Raw genomic sequence first — 20074 nt, 5'->3', positions numbered from 1 at the left:
TACATCACTACGTGGGAATCAAAAGACAAAATTCAGAAACAAAATAACAACAGCCTATTATTCGCAGATTTTCCACATAAATAACGACGGCTACAAAGCGGAGGCTTTCTCATAAAAAACAGCTCGAAGAAACGGGGACGAAAGGAAGAAATCTTGTTCCTGTGGTTTCTTCCTTTCGTCCCCGTTTGTTCGCGCTGTTTTTTGGATGATGTGTCACCAACTCGCCCGCTTAACTATCCTGTGGAGGCTTTCTGTCAGCACTAGCTTGATTCAGCAGTGATCCAATAATGCTCGAAAGGGTTTAGATGACTCACAGCGATACTTTCGAGGACTGACCTCCGCGTTGGATTTTTCGTGAAATGCACACCGAGACGGGAATTCTCTTTGGTCTACGTGATTCGGAACCGTGCTTTGCTGACTGAACTGCGACGGCTGGTGCCCATACGAGGGCCGCTGGCTCTCTCGAGACCCCCACTGCGCGCGTGATTCGGCGTCTGCGCGTGCACTTACCCGACCGCCACGTATTTCTCGTCTTTCAAGCACTTGCACGACCCGTTTAGACTTGTCGTTCCACTTCAAGGCTGTTTTAACGTGCATCCTATTTCTTGAGCTCCTTTTTTTCCGCAATATTTTGCTGGCGGCATCCTAACCAGAGTGGTAGGGAAAGGTAGCAGGATTTCGATACCACAATACAGGCAATGAATGTTACCTCGACATCGACGTGCACCAGGCGATATTTGCTAAAATAACGTTACAGTAAAATAGACAAATGAGAAGCTAACCTAACATGAAAAAGGATAGACGGTAAACATGTACAAGGAAAATAAAGGTAAATTTTATCGCTATCTTCAAACACCTCTATAGTTTTGATGTACACTCCTCCGTGCCTTTACCTTTTTTTTTTTAAAGTTTTTTGTTCGTTTTCTTTCTTTTCAGCACTGTAAAATTTTCTTTTTTTGCCTGTCTTTTATTTTATATTGGTTTAAGCCCGTTGTTTTTTTGGCTGTGCCGGCTGGCCAACGTTATTTGTATTTCTGCTGCTTTCTTCCAAGAGTTATTTCTATTACTTTTTTAATTGCCCACTCCAACTTCAAATGCTAATTTGTGCACCTTCCTTACCCCTCATCCCTCGGAAGCTGAGCTCAAGGTTGTGGGACCGAATCCCTGCCGCGTTTTGGTGGATGGTGGAGGAATGGGTTCTTGTGGTGTGCGACGGGAGGATATGCTAAATGCAGCGTTAATTAATCGCCAGCCCTCCACTGCGGTGTTCTTCGTTGACTACATGCAGTTGCAGGATGTGCAGACTAAGGATTGAAATCAGCAGATCGTACTGTACCGTACAGTTGCCGTCTCACACGTTACCATAAATGCCGTACAATATCATACCGTACTACATCATAGCATACATTACTACACAATACCATACCTAAAATACCAAACCAAACCATGCCATACCGTTACATACTATACACTGCCCGTCGGGATGGCGCAGTTGTTACGGTGCTCGACTGCTGTTCCCAAGGATGCGGGATCGAATCCCGGCCTCGGCAGTCGGTTTTCGAGAAAAGTGAAAAGCCAAGCGCCCGTTTGCTGTGCGATGTCAGTGCACGTTAAAGAACCCCAGGTGGTCGAAATTTCCGGAGTTCTCCACTACGGCGTCTCTCATAGCCTGAGTCGCTTTGAAACCAAATTTTCCTGACAGCGATCGGATAAAAAAAGTATAATTCAGACGTTGATTGAAAGGACTTTGAACTCGTGACTTTGATACATGCGAAGTCGAAGGAGTTTATACATTTATTCATCGGGATAGTATTAGCTTGTTTTGCGTAATCTTACCAGACTCATTAAAAATTTCGAAAATTTAGCTCTGTGGGTAATAATATACGCTGAGGGAGCTATTCATAAACATATATGAAGCCAAATTTCCCATTTACTTTTACATAAGGGGGCAGTGTGACTGTATTAAGGCAAGATTTTTGTCCGCAGGAGGAGAGTGCACGGAATACATCTCTGTTTATTTGCACACAATGCACAACGGCTTTACGCCGCACTCTTTTCTAGGTGCCGACAGGACCGTTAACAGTATTGGTATTCGATACGTTTTTTTTTCTATTACTTGAACCTGTTTTCCTTGTTCCTACTCTACTAAAGTAAAGGATCATGTATCAGCCAACTGCAGTAAGCCTTGCAAAAGCGACACTTCTACTGGATAATTTTGATGCTTTTGATCGAGTGACTTGAAGTGATACGTTCAAAAGCTAGGCATAACCAAATGGCTTTTCCTAGATCTATAGAAATTATCCAAAAATTATTCCTGGGGCAGAGGCTGCCCATTTCACATCGTGATGTTATTGAAGAACAAAACCAAAAACAGTGTTCATTCTCATACTTTTAATTTCGTATGCGGTAACGACACTGTTCCATACTTAAGTATAATCTATAAAAATCACAATGTGGTGCAAAGCGTACAAAAAAATGCCGCCATTAACGTCAGTTTAGCAGTGTCTGGCTTCAATGGCGAAGTGCTTGCCAGTCGTGGTTAACGCCGGCTACGAGCACTACGGAGCCAAGACACCGCGCAAGACACATAGGGCGAGACGTAACCAAAGCGACCGCAGTTAAGGAAGCCTAGTTTGCAGAGTGGCGCCGGTGGCTGGAACTATATGCGTAACGACGTGAAAAGTGAAAAGAGCACACACACAAAAAAATCAAAATTTGAAACCACCACATGTGCACGCGTTCCAGTAAAAAGAACGTGCAGCATCCCATTGGAGCAATGCAGTTTTCGAGACGTAACATAAACCACCGTAGTGCAGGGGCTGGAGAAGGCATACCAGAGGGGGACGGGGGAGGAAGCTGTAGGGTTGTAGTTGCTGCAGAGCTCGTTTCAGTTTGGTGAAGCCGTCTCTCGTAAGATCCGATGGCTTGACAAACAAAAATTAAATTAAGAAACACGGAAGAGGGGCACGACTAACTGCGAGCAGAGGACGGGCGCGTTATTTTGCATTGGGCGTGCCCCATGCGACGCACGTGTACGTGTGTTCGGGTTTCAAACCCGCTGTGCGCGCTCCTTCGGGCAAGAGCAGGCAGAGGACCCAGAGAAAGCGCGAACGAGTCGCGCCGCGGCTCAGAACAACACGAAAATTAAAGAAAATATATAGACTATGCAAGGAGAGCAGCCGACCCGACACACGTGGTGGTGGTCGTCGGGAGCCGAAACGTCTTCGCCCTCCTCTCCGCCAGCGCGGGCGTTGCATCACTAAACAAAAGCTGCAATTGCGTCTCCTCAGGCGATGTGGAGAGCTGAAAAAAGAAAACGAGAAAAAATGAAGGCGTAGTGCTCCGAGGATTGGTCGATTAGCTCCTCAGTCTGGGGGCGGAGTCCTGTGTGTGGAAAGAGTGCGATGCTGCTTTTTCTGAAGTGTAAAGGAGGAGGCCAAAGGTTGACGAGACTGCCGAGTTCTGAGTGACTAGAACTCGGCGAAGGAAGGAAGGAGTCAGAGCTCCACTCGGATGCACTTCCGCGTTTGCTATCGCTCGCAGCCGTGTTGTTGTCAACAAATGCTTATGGACTAATCGAGTAAGTCTCGGCAGTGGTTGTAGCGTTTAAATTCAGGCAAGTTATTTACCACTACCAGCAGGTGTTTGCATGTCTTCCTCACTAAAGCAGCAATAACGACCTTGCGTTAGAATTTGGACGGTTAACGACGGACTGACAAAATGACTATTTTGTTACCCGCTACTTCATCTTATTTATCCAGTAACGCTAATTTGCAACCACTTTGGATTGCTATTATTAATTTACCCAGTTTAAACGTGGATTAAAACAAGCGTCTTCTATTATAGAGTACAGTTGTACGACGTCCGAAAAAGGGAGATGAAGGAAATAATATCATCGAGGTGCTACAGCGGAAATGATAACCCATTTTCGAAACATGCGATGGCGACTTCCTATCAAGTGCAAGCTATGCCCATACGACTGGCCTTCAGCAACATGTCGCTGTGCTAGTTGATACTGAATACCATTTCTTTTGAAAATCAGGCCACTGAATGAATAACACACACACAAAAAAAAGAGGACGAAAAGGAATATACTCAACGAAAATGGCGTGATTTATGACGGAAATCTTTATCTAGTTGACTAGGGTGTTAAGTATGGTAAAGTATGACGGCAACACTGACTTTGTCATGCACAAAAAAAAATCTTGCATGTGCATGTCTCAGTTGTATAGCTATTGCATTTTACCTTATAGGCATTCGTGATGGTATCCTCGATTGCCGTTTGTTATCAACTGTATAAGAGCAACAGTATGTAATTTGCTGTATCAGGTGCTGTTGTAAATTTTATTGTTCTAATCTGCTGCACATTTTCATGGGAAATTTTGTAATTGCATTGTGGAAGTCTTATTCTGCGTAGGGTCGCAGCTACCTACTAAGGACAAATACACACGCCTTTGTGTGTGCACATTGCAGCGAATGTGGCCTGCAGAACGTAGTTATTATTCATAACCTTGCTCGTGTTCTTGAATTTTGCAGTCCAGGACCCATCCCAGAAGTGCCCTTCGGAGCGCAGCCGTCCTCGAGCCCGGCTGACTCGGTCCAAGGCCGTGACCGCGATGCACCTTGACCTGTCACCGTCCCAGGACTGCTGCGTTCGCGATCTCTCCTCCGGAGACCCACTCTTACCGTCGCAAGGGTGCTTCGTGCCGAGCCCCTGCTCATCTTACACGTCCGGCCACTCGGCCTCGGTTCCGCATTCGGCTAGCCCCGAAGACGCGTTCGGCTGCTTTGCCGACTTCCAGGAGGAAGAGTTTTTCGGCGCCCAGGACGCCGTAGTGGGAAAGGAGTCCTCCGCTTTCCCTGAAAAGCCCTACTGCGAAGACCTAAGTACGCTGGGTCTCTTTGTCCAGCACGACCAAGTGTTCGAAGCGGCCAGTCCGACTGGTCCTTTTCCCAAGAGTGACGACAACCTTGACTCCCACCACAACTTTCCTTCAGAGAGTGCCTCGAGAGAGGAAGATCCCAGAGCGGGAAGTCTCGTCGAGGAGTCTCCTGTCGCCGCTCTTTTTGAGGCCGACGAGCAACTCAAGATGGCACCAGACGTCGGGTCGAGCTGCTCGGACTTGTCGGCCATGACCAGTTCCTCGCCTACGCTCTCCACATTCACCAGCAACAGGAGTTCGGCACACTCCTCGTTCACGAGCCGCCGAAGTAAGAGGTCTCTATCCATATCGCCAACGTCTACGGACGGTATGGATCTTAATACCATCATCAGGTCATCTCCAACGTCTCTAGTGGCATACCTCAACGGCCACCGGTGTCCCTCGGCATCTAGCCTCACTACTCCCACACCGGGAGCCTACGGCCACCTTTCAGCAAGGCCAACCAGTCCTCGTTCTAATGGACATCGCATGAGCACTCCTTACTCGCCGACCATGCTCAAGATGGCCGCACGAGAAGAAGCGGGCTCTCCATTCGATAACGCGGGCTTCGTCCTTCAAGCTATCGACGAAGTGGACCAACTGACCGACTTGAGGGACTACGACTTTCTCGAGCCGGACGACAATCTGGCCGTCATCAAGCAGCAGCAGGCGGTGGCCGCTGACCCGGTAGACATCACCGATGAGCCCACCCCCGCGCCTGCCACACTCGACTACGGCGAATCGGTCGTCGACTCGACGCAGCCTCTCCCCAGCGTAGCCTCCCTGCTCGTCGATCTGCAGAAGCCCCCGCCACCGTCGTACGACCAGCACATGGCGAGGAAACTGGCCTTCCAGAAGATGTATTCCTCGGACAGTAGCCAGCCGTCCAACTACTCGAGCTTCGAGAGCACAGGCTCAGCGGATGCCGACTCAACTACGGGTGAAGTGTCCCAGCAGCATCAGCAGCAACAGCCACGGTCCTACGACTGCCAATGGATCGACTGCCGAGCGCTGTTCGAGGAACAGGAGAGCCTGGTGCGCCACATAGAGTCTTGTCACATTGACCAGCGGGTTCGTGAGGAGTACACGTGCTTCTGGCAGGGCTGTCCTCGTCGCCACCGGCCCTTCAACGCTCGCTACAAGCTGCTCATACACATGCGCGTCCATTCAGGCGAGAAGCCCAACAGGTGCACGGTGAGTACGCATCCTCTTTCCTCCAATCCATCAAGAGACTATGTGTGCATGATGTAGGTATTCGGTGTGAGAAACATTGCGGTTGGTCAGCAAGCATTCCTATTTCGATTAGTTGTTGATTCGCTCTAACCATACCATCTGATCTGCTGGTTCTCCTGGCCTGGATAGGCGGCGGTCCATGTACAGCTTTCCTTGGCATCTGTGTTACTAATGTTTTATGAATGTCAATCAGTGGTTACGGTATTATTATGAGAAATATTTCTGTTTTTCTTGTTGTGAGTACTGCGCACACAAGCCTGTAGCTTTGACAGTGCAAGGCTTTGACATTTTAATGCCAAGTTATTGAAAAAATTGTATAAGACTAACGAACCATCGGGATGCTGTTGCGAATGATCGGTCAAAACGATATAAAATGAGAGATTTATTTAGAATGTGTGCTTGCAGGAAAATTTAATTTAGATATATTCGATTACTTTTCAAAGCCTATAAGGACAAGAATGCGTGCAGACACTCAGGCGCATAGAACAATTGGAATTAAATGAAAACTTTTGCCATAACCAAAACACAGTTGTTCTGCCATTCAGATTAAAGCTTCCTGAATATATCTTTGAGTAGGCCCCTGCATATCTGTTCATGTATACCTTACTTTAATAACTCGGATGTAAAATATGGTTTCATCTAGTATGCTAGCAATTCACGTAGTTTTGCGAGCATAAATGGCAATTGTTCAGATTATTGCACTCTGTATTTTGTAATATGCCTTACAATATATGGTTGAAAAAACAAACAAGCTATTAAATTTGGGTAAGCGCGGTTTGCATTTACAATGTCATCCTGGGCGATATATATATAAAAGGTCACAAGCAAGACAAACGCCATGCTTCAGCAAGTGTGATGCTGGAGCGAAAAAAAAAATTGGAGACATTAAGAACCATCTAATTGTTCTCACGTGATAGTGGCCAGTATCCCTCTTTAAAAACATATATGCTCAGTTGTACGCATTATAAGAAGCACGGCATACATTAAATATTCGCCTGTTTCGAAGCCGTACAAGTGTTTTGCATGGCTTAGTAGATATCGCGTCTGGACGTGACTTCGTATAGGCAAGACTAATTCAACAAAATTCCTATAATGCTTGTTTACCGTTCGGTATACTCTTTAAGGCCGGTAAAAAATCGACTTAAATGTGAAAAAATGAAGACTTGTACAGCATGCTGTAAAAATATTCCGCGAGGACATGGATGGCGGAAAGGAATTCTAAAGTGCAAGGTTTGATGCGAACCCGCCTGGGCGACAATATTCATGGCGAAAAAACCTCAAGCACCTACCAATCGCTGAATAAATAAGACGCTTCAGCTGGAAAGCTTCCTTTAGATCCCCATGGAATGCGGAAAGATCCTGACTGCCTCTAAGGTCACAGTACATTGCTGTGTGAACAAACATGGGCTGTCGTTACACCTTCGTAAGCCCAATGGAGCGTTATTAGGCTTAGCTAAGCCTAATAACGCTTCATTGGGCTCGGGTTGGTTAAACATATTAGCTTAGCTAAGCCGAATATGTCTAACCAATTCTCTTTATTGCAAAAACAGGTCTAGCTTTTCCATATAAAACATACTGTCAGCTTTAGCTAAACCGCTTAAATTTTTGGTCGTTATTTTAATCGCCGCAAAACCCCGCATTCCGATTTTATCGCTCACGCGTTCCATTTTACTCCTGGGCCTGTACTCTTATTATTGCGTCGTTTACAGAAGTTATCTCCCTGACTTCGAATCTTTTGATTGGTGGACACGCCGAAACCGGACGCGGCAGTGACATCTGGTTCTGGTGTTTTCACCCATCAGGCGACTTGGCGTCAAAGAGATAACGATGCTTCCGAAAACGTCGCAAACTCATAAGTGGGACGGACCCTGGGTCGTACCTATAGGCACTCGCTACGGCTGCTTAGTGGATAGAGCGCCCGAGTACGGAGCAAAGCACAAGGATTTCAACCCGACCACGGTGGCGACGTCTCGATGGAGGCGAAACGCAACAAGGTGCGCGTGTTCTACACAATTTCTCATCGCACTTTAAAAGATCACCAGGTGGTCGAAATTATTCTGCAGCCTTCCACCCTGTATCCGTTTTCTCTTTTCTTTCAATGGAACCTTGTGCTTTCCCTCAATACTCGGTTCTGGTGTCCTTAATCGAGGTGAGAAACAATTACTGCTCCTGTAAGAACAAAAAAAAAAAAAAAAAATGCATACCTTCATTTTATTGTCACGAGACGAGGTCTGCTCGCAACTTTTTACTCTAATTAGCATGGTTACTCGTGCACAGCACAAATATTGACTTTGACTGCTTCAGGGAGTCTAATAGATACTGCTAATGTGATGAGTATGCATCGAGGTGTAATATTGCACGGATAGAAACGCTATTAATATAGGTAAAACAAAATTAAGGAGACTGTTCAGCTCCAGCCTATGAGTGTGACACGATAGTGGGTTGCCCCCCCCCCCCCCCCCCCCATTCCCTCTAATTACAGTATACTTATTTCAATTATGTCACAAGGCATTGTGACATGTAATTAAGGCCTTAAATTCTCAATACATGTCATGTTTTCATCACTTTTCTTCCGTCGATGGAGGCGAAAAGCAAGGCGCCCGTGTGCTGTGCGATGTCAGTGCACGTTAAAGAATCTCAGGTGGTCGAAATTTCCGGAGTCCTCCACTACGGCGTCTCTCATAGCCTGAGTCGCTTTGGGACGTTAAACCCCACAAACCAAACCAAATAAACCATCACTTTCATTCTACTCGTGATGTCGCGTTTAAAATTGTTTAAAATTTATGCGCGAGGCCATGTGACTGTGACGTCATGGCCCTGTTGAACAATCATTTTTCGCCCACTGTCAGTTACGTCGACGCCAACTACGTCGACGGCGCCTTTTCTGTGACGCTTTACGTTATCGCGGAAGCATAGTTCTAAGGAAACAAAAGCCTGTACGGGTTGACGATCGAGCTACCTACTGCAACAGAAAAGTTTAAGGGAAAGCGTTTAAGCAAAGGGCAAAATCGAAGTCGGTGGAGCGAACTCCGGAATCGTTTCAACCACCTGGGGGCTTTTTAATGCAGTGTAAAAATTGCGTGGCACTGTTCACGCGAAGGTATTTTATTCCACCGTCTCAGAACTGTCCTTTTAGGCAGAGAAAACTGCCCTTTTCATTCCTGCTCTAGAAAGGCCGGTGCATGCTGTGTAAGTATCAGCTGAGTTCCTTTAGGTGCTTTGACCCCACCTGTCAAAGTCTGTTACGCGAGTGGTTGCTCAGCTGGAGTGATGGCGTTTTTTTCCGCAGGGTTCACTTAGGTTCACTGAACGAAGCATGTGTGTTGTGCTCCAAACACGAACCCAAGAAAGAAAAAGCATATACAAGCGCACCCATGCGCCCACACCGGCTCAGCTACTAAGGAAAAGCGACGGCGTCACTAAATCGTAACGCGTTTTGGAACGAATGCACCGAGACACATGCGGTTACTTTTTAATAGCCTCCGAGATCCGCGACGCCGTATTTGACTCACGGCGCAATACATAAAGCAGTCATCACCGTTAAACAGCTTCTTATCCGAAAGCGGGAGCCCTTCTTTTACTTGCCTTTTAACGACGCAGTACTTGCGGAGCCTGGGGAGAGCGTAATAAAAATGACGGCGCCATACCATCTCTCATGCCATCTCTTCAGAGTCCGAGCCACCGGCTACGTAGGCCCCAGGAACCACCGCTCAAAAACAAGCAAGACTATTTCTTCCACCCCTTCTGCTTGGCAACACTCCGCACCGCATTCGTTTCGGAATTATTTGTGCTGTTTTTTTCTCTTTCTTAGCAGCGTTTGTAGCTGCGTTTGCGTGCGAAGTGCGTTCTGGGCCGGCGGCGTCGTCACCCTCGGGACCGCGAACCGCAGCACCCACAGCAAGCAGCCGATGGATGCGAGGGCCGACGCATATCGAATTACTCCAGAAGGGAAGGGAGCGCGGTACAGTGACGGCAGCTGCAGGTTTCTAAAGAGCTTGAGAAATGAAAGGGGGGGTACTAGCCGACTCGGTGTTTTGGCTCCCATGGCAAGGCGCGCGAAGAAACGGTGGGAAAGTCGGGCTCCCCGACGTTCCATGCTTTCGCGCGTGTTATGCGTGCAGTGCTGTTGCAAAGAACGTGCGCGCTGATATAGTTCGCTTTTGGTCTGATGACTCGTAGCTGCTGCATGTCTTGGCGTCTCGCTGGCCTGGGAACTCGGACGTGTGCAGTGTTGAACACATGGTGTGCCTCCTCCGCCGCCGATATGAATAATTTAGGCGCAACTCCACAAGCGCTTCCAAAGACGGTGTAGGGGTGCCGGAAGAGGTGGATGAGGCGTGGGAATTAAGCAACAATGCAAACACGGGGTCAGTTGGTTGATCATACTGGGGAATACTGCGCTACTTGATAGACAGGGACAAGTGAAAGACGACACACGAATGAAGCGCAAACTTACAACTGTTTATTTTTATCGACAAAACACGTACATATATACATATAGCATTCTCGTCAATTATCACAAACACATCATTCATGCGTGTGATCACGCGCGTTATCGCTCCGACCATAACTCCGCATCTGCACAACTATCAATCTAGTTCCTCCTTTGTGAGAGCCACAGATGTACTAACACACGTATCTTTTTCTGCTGGCTCTATGCGACGTGGGAATTGTCGTGCGTGTTTTGACGCGTAGAGCAGAAAAATATTTTTCCCTTCCTGATAGTGTAATTATCCTCGGTGACCAACGTCGTGGAAGACTGGTATTTTTCTTTCTTTTTTTCACGCCGCGAAAGTGAAAGGAAATGTTTTAAAGACGGCTAGAAAACGTTAGCGCAGCCACAGTGCAGATTAGTTACTACACTCGGGTGAGATACGAGGTGTAACGCTCGTGCTTATGCACTCACATACATTTTCATACTCTGGGACAATCTAACCCTGTGATTGAGTTTTGTGACCCTGAGAAGATCGATATAGCATTCGTTCATCACAGTAGAATTTGCGAACCATGCAACCGTAATCTCCATGCAGTAACACTCGAAAATATAAGAACTTGGTCTTTGAAATCGACCAGACCAGAGGAACACACAGCACACATGTAGCATATAGGCATTCGAAGGGTTGGAGTACTTTTCTCTCTAATGTTTGGTTGTTCAAAATTTTAAGTAGCAGAACCACCTGATATTGTTTCATTGAATTGAATACAAGAACATTATGGACAGTAATATAAGTGCGATATTACTGTCCGCCATGGTTCACCAACTCGCCCAATCAGCTGTTCTTCTACAGATCATTATGGATGCGGGTTGATGCCACAATTACGCAAGCAAACTGTCAAGGCATATGTGCGAGTTAATGATGAATGACCAAAATGTCAACTTGGAATTCTTAAGTATTTTACACGCTTTGTGATACACCCTTAATTTATAAGTCCTGTATATCTTCGTCGTTGCTGTTCAGCCTTTAGGAACGCTCGACCATAGAGCACATGTCACGGGAGTTATTTGACCGGTGAAAATCGTGTTGACACTTTCTGGCTCCAAATGTTCTTGCAAAAAAAAAAAAAAAGTATCGTCGTTGCTCATGTTTCTAAGACGCCAGATTTTCATACGCCCCGTGCGTATACTGACGCGCAGTTCGACGGTTGCACCAAAGCCTTCTCTCGGCTGGAGAACCTCAAGATTCACCTACGCTCCCACACGGGTGAGCGGCCCTATTCGTGTCAGTTCCCGGGCTGCCCAAAGGCATTCAGCAACTCCTCGGACAGAGCCAAGCACCAGCGAACGCACCAAGACACGGTGGGATTTGCGCACCTTACGTAACGTCACTTCGCATTATTGTTGGCTCTCTGCCTGACTTGTGCTTTGTGTGTGTGTGTGTGTGTGTGTGTGTGTGTGTGTGTGTGTGTGTGTGTGTGTGTGTGTGTGTGTGTGTGTGTGTGTGTGTGTGTGTGTGTGTGTGTGTGTGTGTGTGTGTGTGTGTGTGTGTGCGTGCGCGCGTGTGTGTGTGTGTGTGTTGGCGTGCGTGTGGGAAGGGGAGAAGGGTTGTACCTGCGAAGAAACTCCTTAAATGGCGCTGCAACTGCCAAAAATGGTTTTGCCGTCAAAACTTCTCAACGTTGCCGGTTAGCAGAGATGCAGGAGTTGAGTTCAAATGCACAACTGCAAGAGGTGGGTAGCTGAAGCTCTGTACTCTATTCGTGACCATCCGAGCACTCAAGGCCGGTAGTTGGACGCACATAAAACTGCTTGACATTGTGTGAAAGGCGTCGATAAATGGTTATTAGGAAATAAACGCATCATTTCGCACTCCGCTTGTTTATGATTTAGTAGGCTCCGTACTATTTGTCTGTTAATTGGTAGCTGTGCCTGATGTAAATTAATCTCATTGTAAGGTTGGCGTATTTTTGCATACTATATACTTATGCCAGGAAATTGAGGACAAGTACGTTATTTCCAAGAGTAATTCTTTGTTAACGCAATTTTTCCGCATATATATATGGTTCTATAATAGTCAATATATCCACACGTGCTCCCACGGGACGCTTGCTTTTTTAAAGTAATTGTTTTTTTTGTCGCGTCTCGGAAGATTATGCCATTCACATCAATATGATCTTAATAACATCCTATAATAATCCATACTTGCGTTAAAATTAAACGTGGTGCTGAAGACGATGGGCTGGGTCGGTAATTAACGCATAAAATAGAAAATGGAAATAAGAGTGCAACCTGTAATAATGTACTCAAGTTGGGCTCCCAAGCAGAACTCTCTTCTCTATACTGCTGAAAGACTCGCCCGGGTCTTGAACGTGCAACTATATCAAGCACATCGTTTGTCAGAAGCGCACAGTACACTTGGGCAATGCTGCGGTTAGCTTAGGTAGCTCTTTTTTTGCGCCCTGAAAGTACACCAAGCCACTCTTTCCCGAACACTGCACTGCCCACTGAAGCGAAGAGGTGACCGCTACAGCTGCTCGCGTCCTACCCTGTGGATAGGTCGCGATCGTATTCCTTTTTGGTATCAGCTGATTGAGCTGACACGAAATACTACGGCGGCAATGGTCTCCCCTTCACGAGAAAGTCCCTTGTACCCTTAAGTTGCAAATATACGACAATTATCTTCTCGCCATTTTACGAGGCAGCAGCGTTGCAGTTTCTCGACAGGCAACCCTGGATAACTACTGAAAAAACAAAAATCGCTGAGTAAGAAGAGTGCTTTTGACAGACGGTTTACCTCATGGCCTTGCCCAGTGGAAACAGTGCGCTTGGTCGGTTTGCTATTCCTTCGCAGGCGACTTGTACAAATATCTAATTTCACAAAGCACCCTGCTAGGCTCAGTATCGCTGCTAGGTATCGGTATCTATACCTATGAGAAGTTCCTTTACACATAAATGTCTGCAATTCCGCAGGATGTATCATTAGTGGCCGGGGCGTGTTCAATCACTCATCTTGTAATGTGTGCCTTCGGCATCATGCGGTCAGATCACTAACCCGTGAAAGATTCGTTACCCTATAAAAGCTCAGCCAATTTGTAATAAAGAATACTCGGAGTGCCCGTAAATTCCTGTAAACGTGAATTTGGCGTAGCGTTTGACTGCAGCCTATAGTTCACGAGTACTATAGTGATTCTGGAGCGTGTTTGGCGGGACAAATTGCAAAATTATCAATGCAAAACCTCCGCCAGAGTGAGTAGTACGTATGACGCAGTACGTATGACAAATCGCAGTGATTTGTACACTTGATGCTCCTGTCCGTTCACAAAGCTTTCTTTTGTGTTGCAAATGAATTGACTCTACGTGGCACCACGAACAAAGGCAGTGTTGTGACCATCGGTGTTACGCGATCCTCGCAGAAACCTTACGCATGCCAAGTTCCGGGTTGTTGTAAAAGGTACACGGATCCTAGCTCGCTGCGGAAGCACTACAAGAACCACCTCTCCAACGAGGACACAGCAAGGAAAAAGGTGAGCACGAAGCCACAGCAAATGAAGTAACTGCGCATCACGCACTCGACTCACTGACCACATTACAATGACTCAACTTAGTGAATAATTCTTGTTCTTTTACGTCAAGCATGGTCACGCAACTTTGGAGGAGTTAGACAACCGGTCACCGAGCGTCAATCTAGCAGTATGATTCGAGCGGTATAAATAACAAAAAAGGAAAGTCGGCAAAGCAGACTATGCTGACTGCTGCTGAGATAGTTGAAAGATTCTCTCCTTGTTTTCGAGCGTTTCGTCTGTAGTCATTGGTGCTAACGGTTAAGCGCCTTTGGAGACGTTATGCACAAATAATTAGTAGTCAGTTTGAGGTCTACAAAATTTCCATGCACCTTCTTGCTAGTTGGGCGGGGAAAACCAGGAGCAACGCTCTTGTCTGTGTACGGGCGAACGCCTTGTGAGCTGAGGATATTCTTGTAGAGTAGCCAAAGCTTCAGGTACGCTAAGCGAATAAGGCGAGCGAATGTCACTCAACTGACCCATGCCGTCGTCTGCCGTAGATGGAAGCAGACTGCGAGGCATACACCGAACACTTCCAGTGGGCTCGAGGGAAACGTTAAAAGAAATTCTGGGGTAGAAATGCACCTAGATCATTGCAATAGATCACTCGCTCACCGATTAATTTTAGGATTCTAAGAATAATCTAGAAGAGAGTGAGAAGTTTGGGCTTAAACTGAACATTAAAAAGACGAAGATCATGGCGTCTTGCCCTATCAAGTCCTGGAGCATCAATGGACAAGAAGTGGAAGCTGTGACAGATTTTCTGTTCTTGGGCGCCAAGATTACCTCGGAAGGAGACTGCAGCCATGAAATTAGGAGACGCCTGCTTCTGGGAAAGAGAGCAATGGTTAGCTTTGACCGCCTAGTAAAGAGCAGATACATTAGTCTGCCAACCAAGATCCGTATAACCCGTGCTATGGTCTTTCCAGTTGTGATGTATGGATGCGAGAGTTGGACTGTGAAAAAGGCTGACCGCCGAAGAATTGACGCGTTTGAATTGTGGTGCTGGCGAAGACTCTTAAGAGTTCCTTGGACTGCCAGAAGATCAAATCAGTCGATATTGTCGACCATAAACCCTGACTGCTCATTGGAGGGTCAAATTCTAAAGTTAAAGCTCAGCTACTTTGGTCATCTGATGAGAAGAGAGGAGTCGCTGGAGAAAGATTTGATGTTGGGAAAGGTTGAGGGTCGCCGGAGAAGGGGTAGGCAGCGAACGCGATGGCTAGATGGCATTCTCGAGGCATTGCAGATGAAGCTATGTGATGTTAAGAAGATAGTGAGAGACCGGAAAGCGTGGCGTGACATGGTCTATAGGGTCACGAAGAGTCGGACACGACTGAACGCCTGAACTGAACTGAAGAATAATCTCTTGATTTATTCGCTATCATACATTTAGTGACTGGTAACGTTGGTGACTGGTTGGTTCATTCTCTGATTCGTTAATATCCACTTAGTAATACTTTGTTTTCTCCCTCATTAACTCGTCTGTTCATTTAGTCGCTCACTGACGTTCTCACTCGGTGGTCGAAACGTACTCAGCGCCTCGACAATGACTGCATGCTGTTGTTGTTGTTGTTGTTGTGGCTGTAGGAAGAAAGAAAAGAATATGCACGGGCCTGCTACTGGCTCTGTAGCTGAGCCACCTCCGCTGCCTCGTGCGGACAGAAGAGAAAATAGACAAGAAAAAAAAAGAAGAGGGAGAGAAAGACGCGCGCCGCAACAACCGCCGTCGTCCGCCACCACCGAAGCGGTGGCGGGTGCAATGACGGCCTACAACAGATAAAAATCAGTGGCTGGCTAGCCCCCGCCGCAAGCGGCGTTGACCTACCGTCTCAGCCCCGTAGTGCCACCCTTTCTACCTCCAATGGCTGCATAGCTTTACAGGTTACTTACTGCTGAAAGGCGGTGCGAGACACGGGCGTTTCGTTGAAGCACTGAGATCAGCGAGGATGAAGACACGTTGTTATATCTGATTCACGTTTCTCTCCGTAGATACGCAGCGAAAATGACGTGGAGTCTGCTGGCAGTGGCGCCACCATCGACGGCTGCCTCGACTCGCTGCAGCCGGCGTACGCGTCTCGCGACCGTCCCAAGCTGGAGCATGCTGACAGTGGCATCGGCCGGTCGCCCGGGGCCAGCTCCGTCAACGAGTGCTGCTACCGGCCAGGTGAGGGACACCTTTGTAATAGTAATAATAATAATAATAATAATAATAATAATAATAATAATAATAATAATAATAATAATAATAATAATAATAATAATAATAATAATAATAATAATAATAATAATAATAATAATAATAAATAGTTGGTTTAAAGGAAAGAGAAAATGCAGTATCTGTTACTTTTTTCTGTAGACATCTGAATCGTGCTGTAAGGGAAGGGAGGGAGGTGGAGTGAAAGCAGAAAGAGAGAAAGAGTAGCCATAGTGAAGGGCTCCGGAGTAATTACGACCATTTGGGGATATTTAAAGTGCACTGACATCGCACAGCACACGGACTCCTCTCCGTTTCGCCTCCATCGAAATGGAGCCACCGGCGTTCGGGATCGCACCCTGCTACTCCGGGACAGTAGTCGGCCATCTTAACCACTGTCTGTCATGATGGTTGCAGCGTATTTCTTTCTGCCTAAACTAGCCGCACTCATGTGACGTCAGAGATGTATCCATAAGTAGAGACGTCGGCGACGTGAACCTGTTTACACGGCAACGTAAAGGCTTCTTTTTTTTTTGGAAAATACGCTGGCGACGTTTAAGCGAAACATCGTGGGCATGTATCGGGCAGGTGGTAGTTGAGAGGTGATATAGCCGGGCACTGATTGGTCGGTGAGTCGTGTGGTGTTACTATCCACGTGAATTGGACGAGTTGGCAGATGCCAACTCGGGCATCTCTTTTCGGATGCCTGTGCGAGGAGGGAACAAAACTCTCTTTGACCCTTAGCTCTCTATTCGGAGACGCTAGTCCTAAGACACGAAGATATGTTCGTACGGCTCAGTTAAAGCTGCCACATACTCTGATTGCTTATACAATTTCACGCTAATGTCGGATAATAGACGCGTAAATTAAGCGGTTAGTGTTTAAGGGATTAAATGATTAGTCTTTAAGGGAGTAAAAAAGCGCATATCCACGAATATCGATTAGCAAGGGGACCCTCAGGTGGAAGCCATTAACGTGGTCACCTCCCACCTTGAAATGCGAAGCTCTAGTGTTCCAAATATTTTTCTAACCCGACATTTGACCATATTGGTTTAACTAAACGCGCTTGTCGTGTAAAAGAACATCGCGGATATAAATCTGTCCCCTAAACACATGTTAGTAGAAAAATATGTGCCTAAAATAGTAATTATGTTGAAGTTAACATCAACTCGACACCAAAGCCAGGCCGCGCGAGTCGTGCTGCCTTCGGAAATGGTCCGAAAGAACTAGCAAAATATGCAATTTCTCGAGATTTTTCTTTCCCCGCCGTGGTGGTGCAGTGGTTAAGATGCTTGACTATTGTGCCGGAGAATCCGGCTTCGATCCCGACCGCTGGCGGCTGCGTTTCGATGGAAGGGCAACGGAGAGGCATGCGTGCGCTGTGCGATGTCAGTGCACGTTAATGAGACCCAGGTGGTCGAAATTTTCCGCAGCCCTCCACTATGGCTTCCTTTTCTATCTATCCACTTTCACTCCCACCTTCCTCCCTTCATTACGGCACGAGTCAGGTTTCCCCAGAAACAAGCGTGTAAGATACTGCGCCTTTCCTTTCCTGTGAACCAATTATTATCTCGACATTTTCCCTGGTGGAATAAGGCTACCACGAATGTGCCGGTTCTGGGACAGGTAGGTGACCGCCGTTTGCGGCGGGGGCTAGCCTGCCACAGAATTTTTATCTGTTGTAGGCCGTCATTACACCCGCCACCGTTTCGGTGGTGGACTACGGCTGTTGTGGCGGCGTGCGTCTTTCTCTCCCTCTTCCTTTTTTTCTACTCTATTTTCTTTTCTGTCTGTTACCGCTCCTCTTCTGTCTGTTACCGCGCCTTTCCCTTCCTATAAATCAATCACGCTCTCTTCTGTCTGCGTTTCGATGGAGGCGAAACGAAGAGGCGTCGTGTACTGTGCGATGTCAGCGCACGTTAAAGATCCCCAGGTGGTCGAAATTACTCCGTAGCCCTCCACTACGGCTCCTTTTTCTTTCCACTTTCACTCCCACCTTCCTCCCTTCCCTTACGGCGCGGTTGAGGTGTTCACAAAAAACAAGTGAGACAGTTACCGCGCCTTTCCCTTCCTCTAAATCAAACAGTTTAATCAGTTCTCTTCTGTCCGCACGAGGCAGCTGAGGGGGCTCAGCTACAGAGCCAGTAGCAGGCCCGTGCATTTTCTTTTCCTGCTTCCTACAGCCACAACAACAACAACAATGCGGAGCCAACGTTTTTATGTACTACATGCCGACATCCACTCAGTAGGGCAGGGCTTCGACAGCAGATGTCTGAAGGAAGAGTGAAGCCGTGTGCGTTGTGTGCTTTGCTACTTTGTAATTTCGCTTATTTTTGGCCTTCGTAATGTTTTTTACCACCACGCATGCGCACTATGTGGATAGCATTCAGTGCCGCCTGCTCTCGAATAACGTAACTCTGTTCTTTTCTTTTATTTTAGTGTGAGAAAAATTGCTTGTGGTTGGTTGGTTTGTGGGGCTTAACGTCCCAAAGTGACTCAGGCTGTTAAAGTACAGGGATTAGGGCGCCTCTTATTGAAAACGCGCAGGATTTCTCCAGGATTCTATCAAAACTGCGTCATCTATATTGCACTGTGGCCGTCGTACCTCTAAGAGCTTTAGCGCGAACATTGCAAATTAAATCTTTTTGCGCTGCACCGCAGTCCTAGGACAGAATACTGAATAGTAAATAATAAAATTTGGCTTATGGAGTTTAACGTCGCAAAGCGGGCCAGGCAATGAGAAATGCAGTTGTGGAGGGCTCCGCAATTTCGACGCTCTGGGGTTCTTTAACGTGCACTGACATCGCACAGCACACGGGCTACTTGCTTTTCGCCCCACTCTAAAAGGGACAGCCGCGTTCGAGGTTTTGATCCCGTATCCTCGGGAAAAACGTTGTCAAGAGCCCTAACCGCTGCACCATCGCGACGAGTTTAAATAATAGAGTGCATACAATTTTGAAATTGAGCTGTAACAGAATGAAGATACTCTCATCTGGTAGAGGTAGGATAGATAATGAGAGGCAACTTACTTATAAGAGTGAACGTTGGCATGTTGCCTTTATTGCACTTCGGGTCCAGAATCTTCTCTTGACATTCTGAGAACAGGAATAAATTCAACACAAACAAAGCTGAAATAATTTTTCTTGTGTTTACACATAGAACAAAACGCCCGCGTCGATGTCGTTCCAGGTCCTACGTCGAGGGCTCTGCAGCTGAGCCACAGCGACAACGACATCCGATGCCGCTCGTCGCCTAACAGCCGCTACGCCCGCAGCCCTGGTCTCTGGGATGACAAGTATGTAAATTATTATTGATTCTTCGAAAAATTTGATGGATCTGGGACGGCGGTTCCAGTCCGCGCCATTGTTAAAAAAGAGAAACCGTAATGTACTGCTACCTAAACCTTTAACTAGTATGAGCGGCAATTTCTTAACGTTAAGCCGCTGGTTTTGTCTCCTGTGCAGAATACAACCCCAGGGCTACCCCATCCCGTTGTTCCGGACGAGTTCCTTCACGGAGACTAGCCTTCCCCGCAGTCCTACGACCAGCGTTCTGCTCGAAGTGCCCCGCTCTGACGTTCACTTCACTTCTGTGGAAGGTGAGCACCGCCTGATTTATTCATAGGAAGAGAAAGGTGCGGTAACTGTCTCACTTGTTTTCTGTGGACACCTCAACCACACCGTAAGAGAAGGGAGGAAGGTGGGAGTGAAAATGTCTGCTTGCC

The 20074-nt window shown here is 46.9% G+C and overlaps 1 protein-coding gene across 1 annotated transcript in view; it reads left to right on the top strand.

Moving 5' to 3' along the window:
* The window catches only part of LOC146182485 (uncharacterized), a 56897-nt gene that overhangs the window by 27113 nt on the left and 9710 nt on the right, over positions 1-20074 (top strand). Inside the window, exons 2-7 of the mRNA XM_084575959.1 lie at positions 4537-6116; positions 11791-11952; positions 14007-14117; positions 16146-16320; positions 19540-19645; positions 19815-19941. Of these exons, the coding sequence (XP_084432085.1) occupies positions 4537-6116; positions 11791-11952; positions 14007-14117; positions 16146-16320; positions 19540-19645; positions 19815-19941 (2261 nt within the window). The remainder of the gene's footprint in view (positions 1-4536; positions 6117-11790; positions 11953-14006; positions 14118-16145; positions 16321-19539; positions 19646-19814; positions 19942-20074) is intronic.

This window comes from Amblyomma maculatum, chromosome 8, assembly GCF_055883805.1.
Source record: "Amblyomma maculatum isolate TAMU_Amacu chromosome 8, ASM5588380v1, whole genome shotgun sequence".
Classification (NCBI taxonomy): Eukaryota; Metazoa; Arthropoda; class Arachnida; order Ixodida; family Ixodidae; genus Amblyomma; species Amblyomma maculatum.
This window is presented reverse-complemented; position numbering and strand designations above follow the sequence as displayed.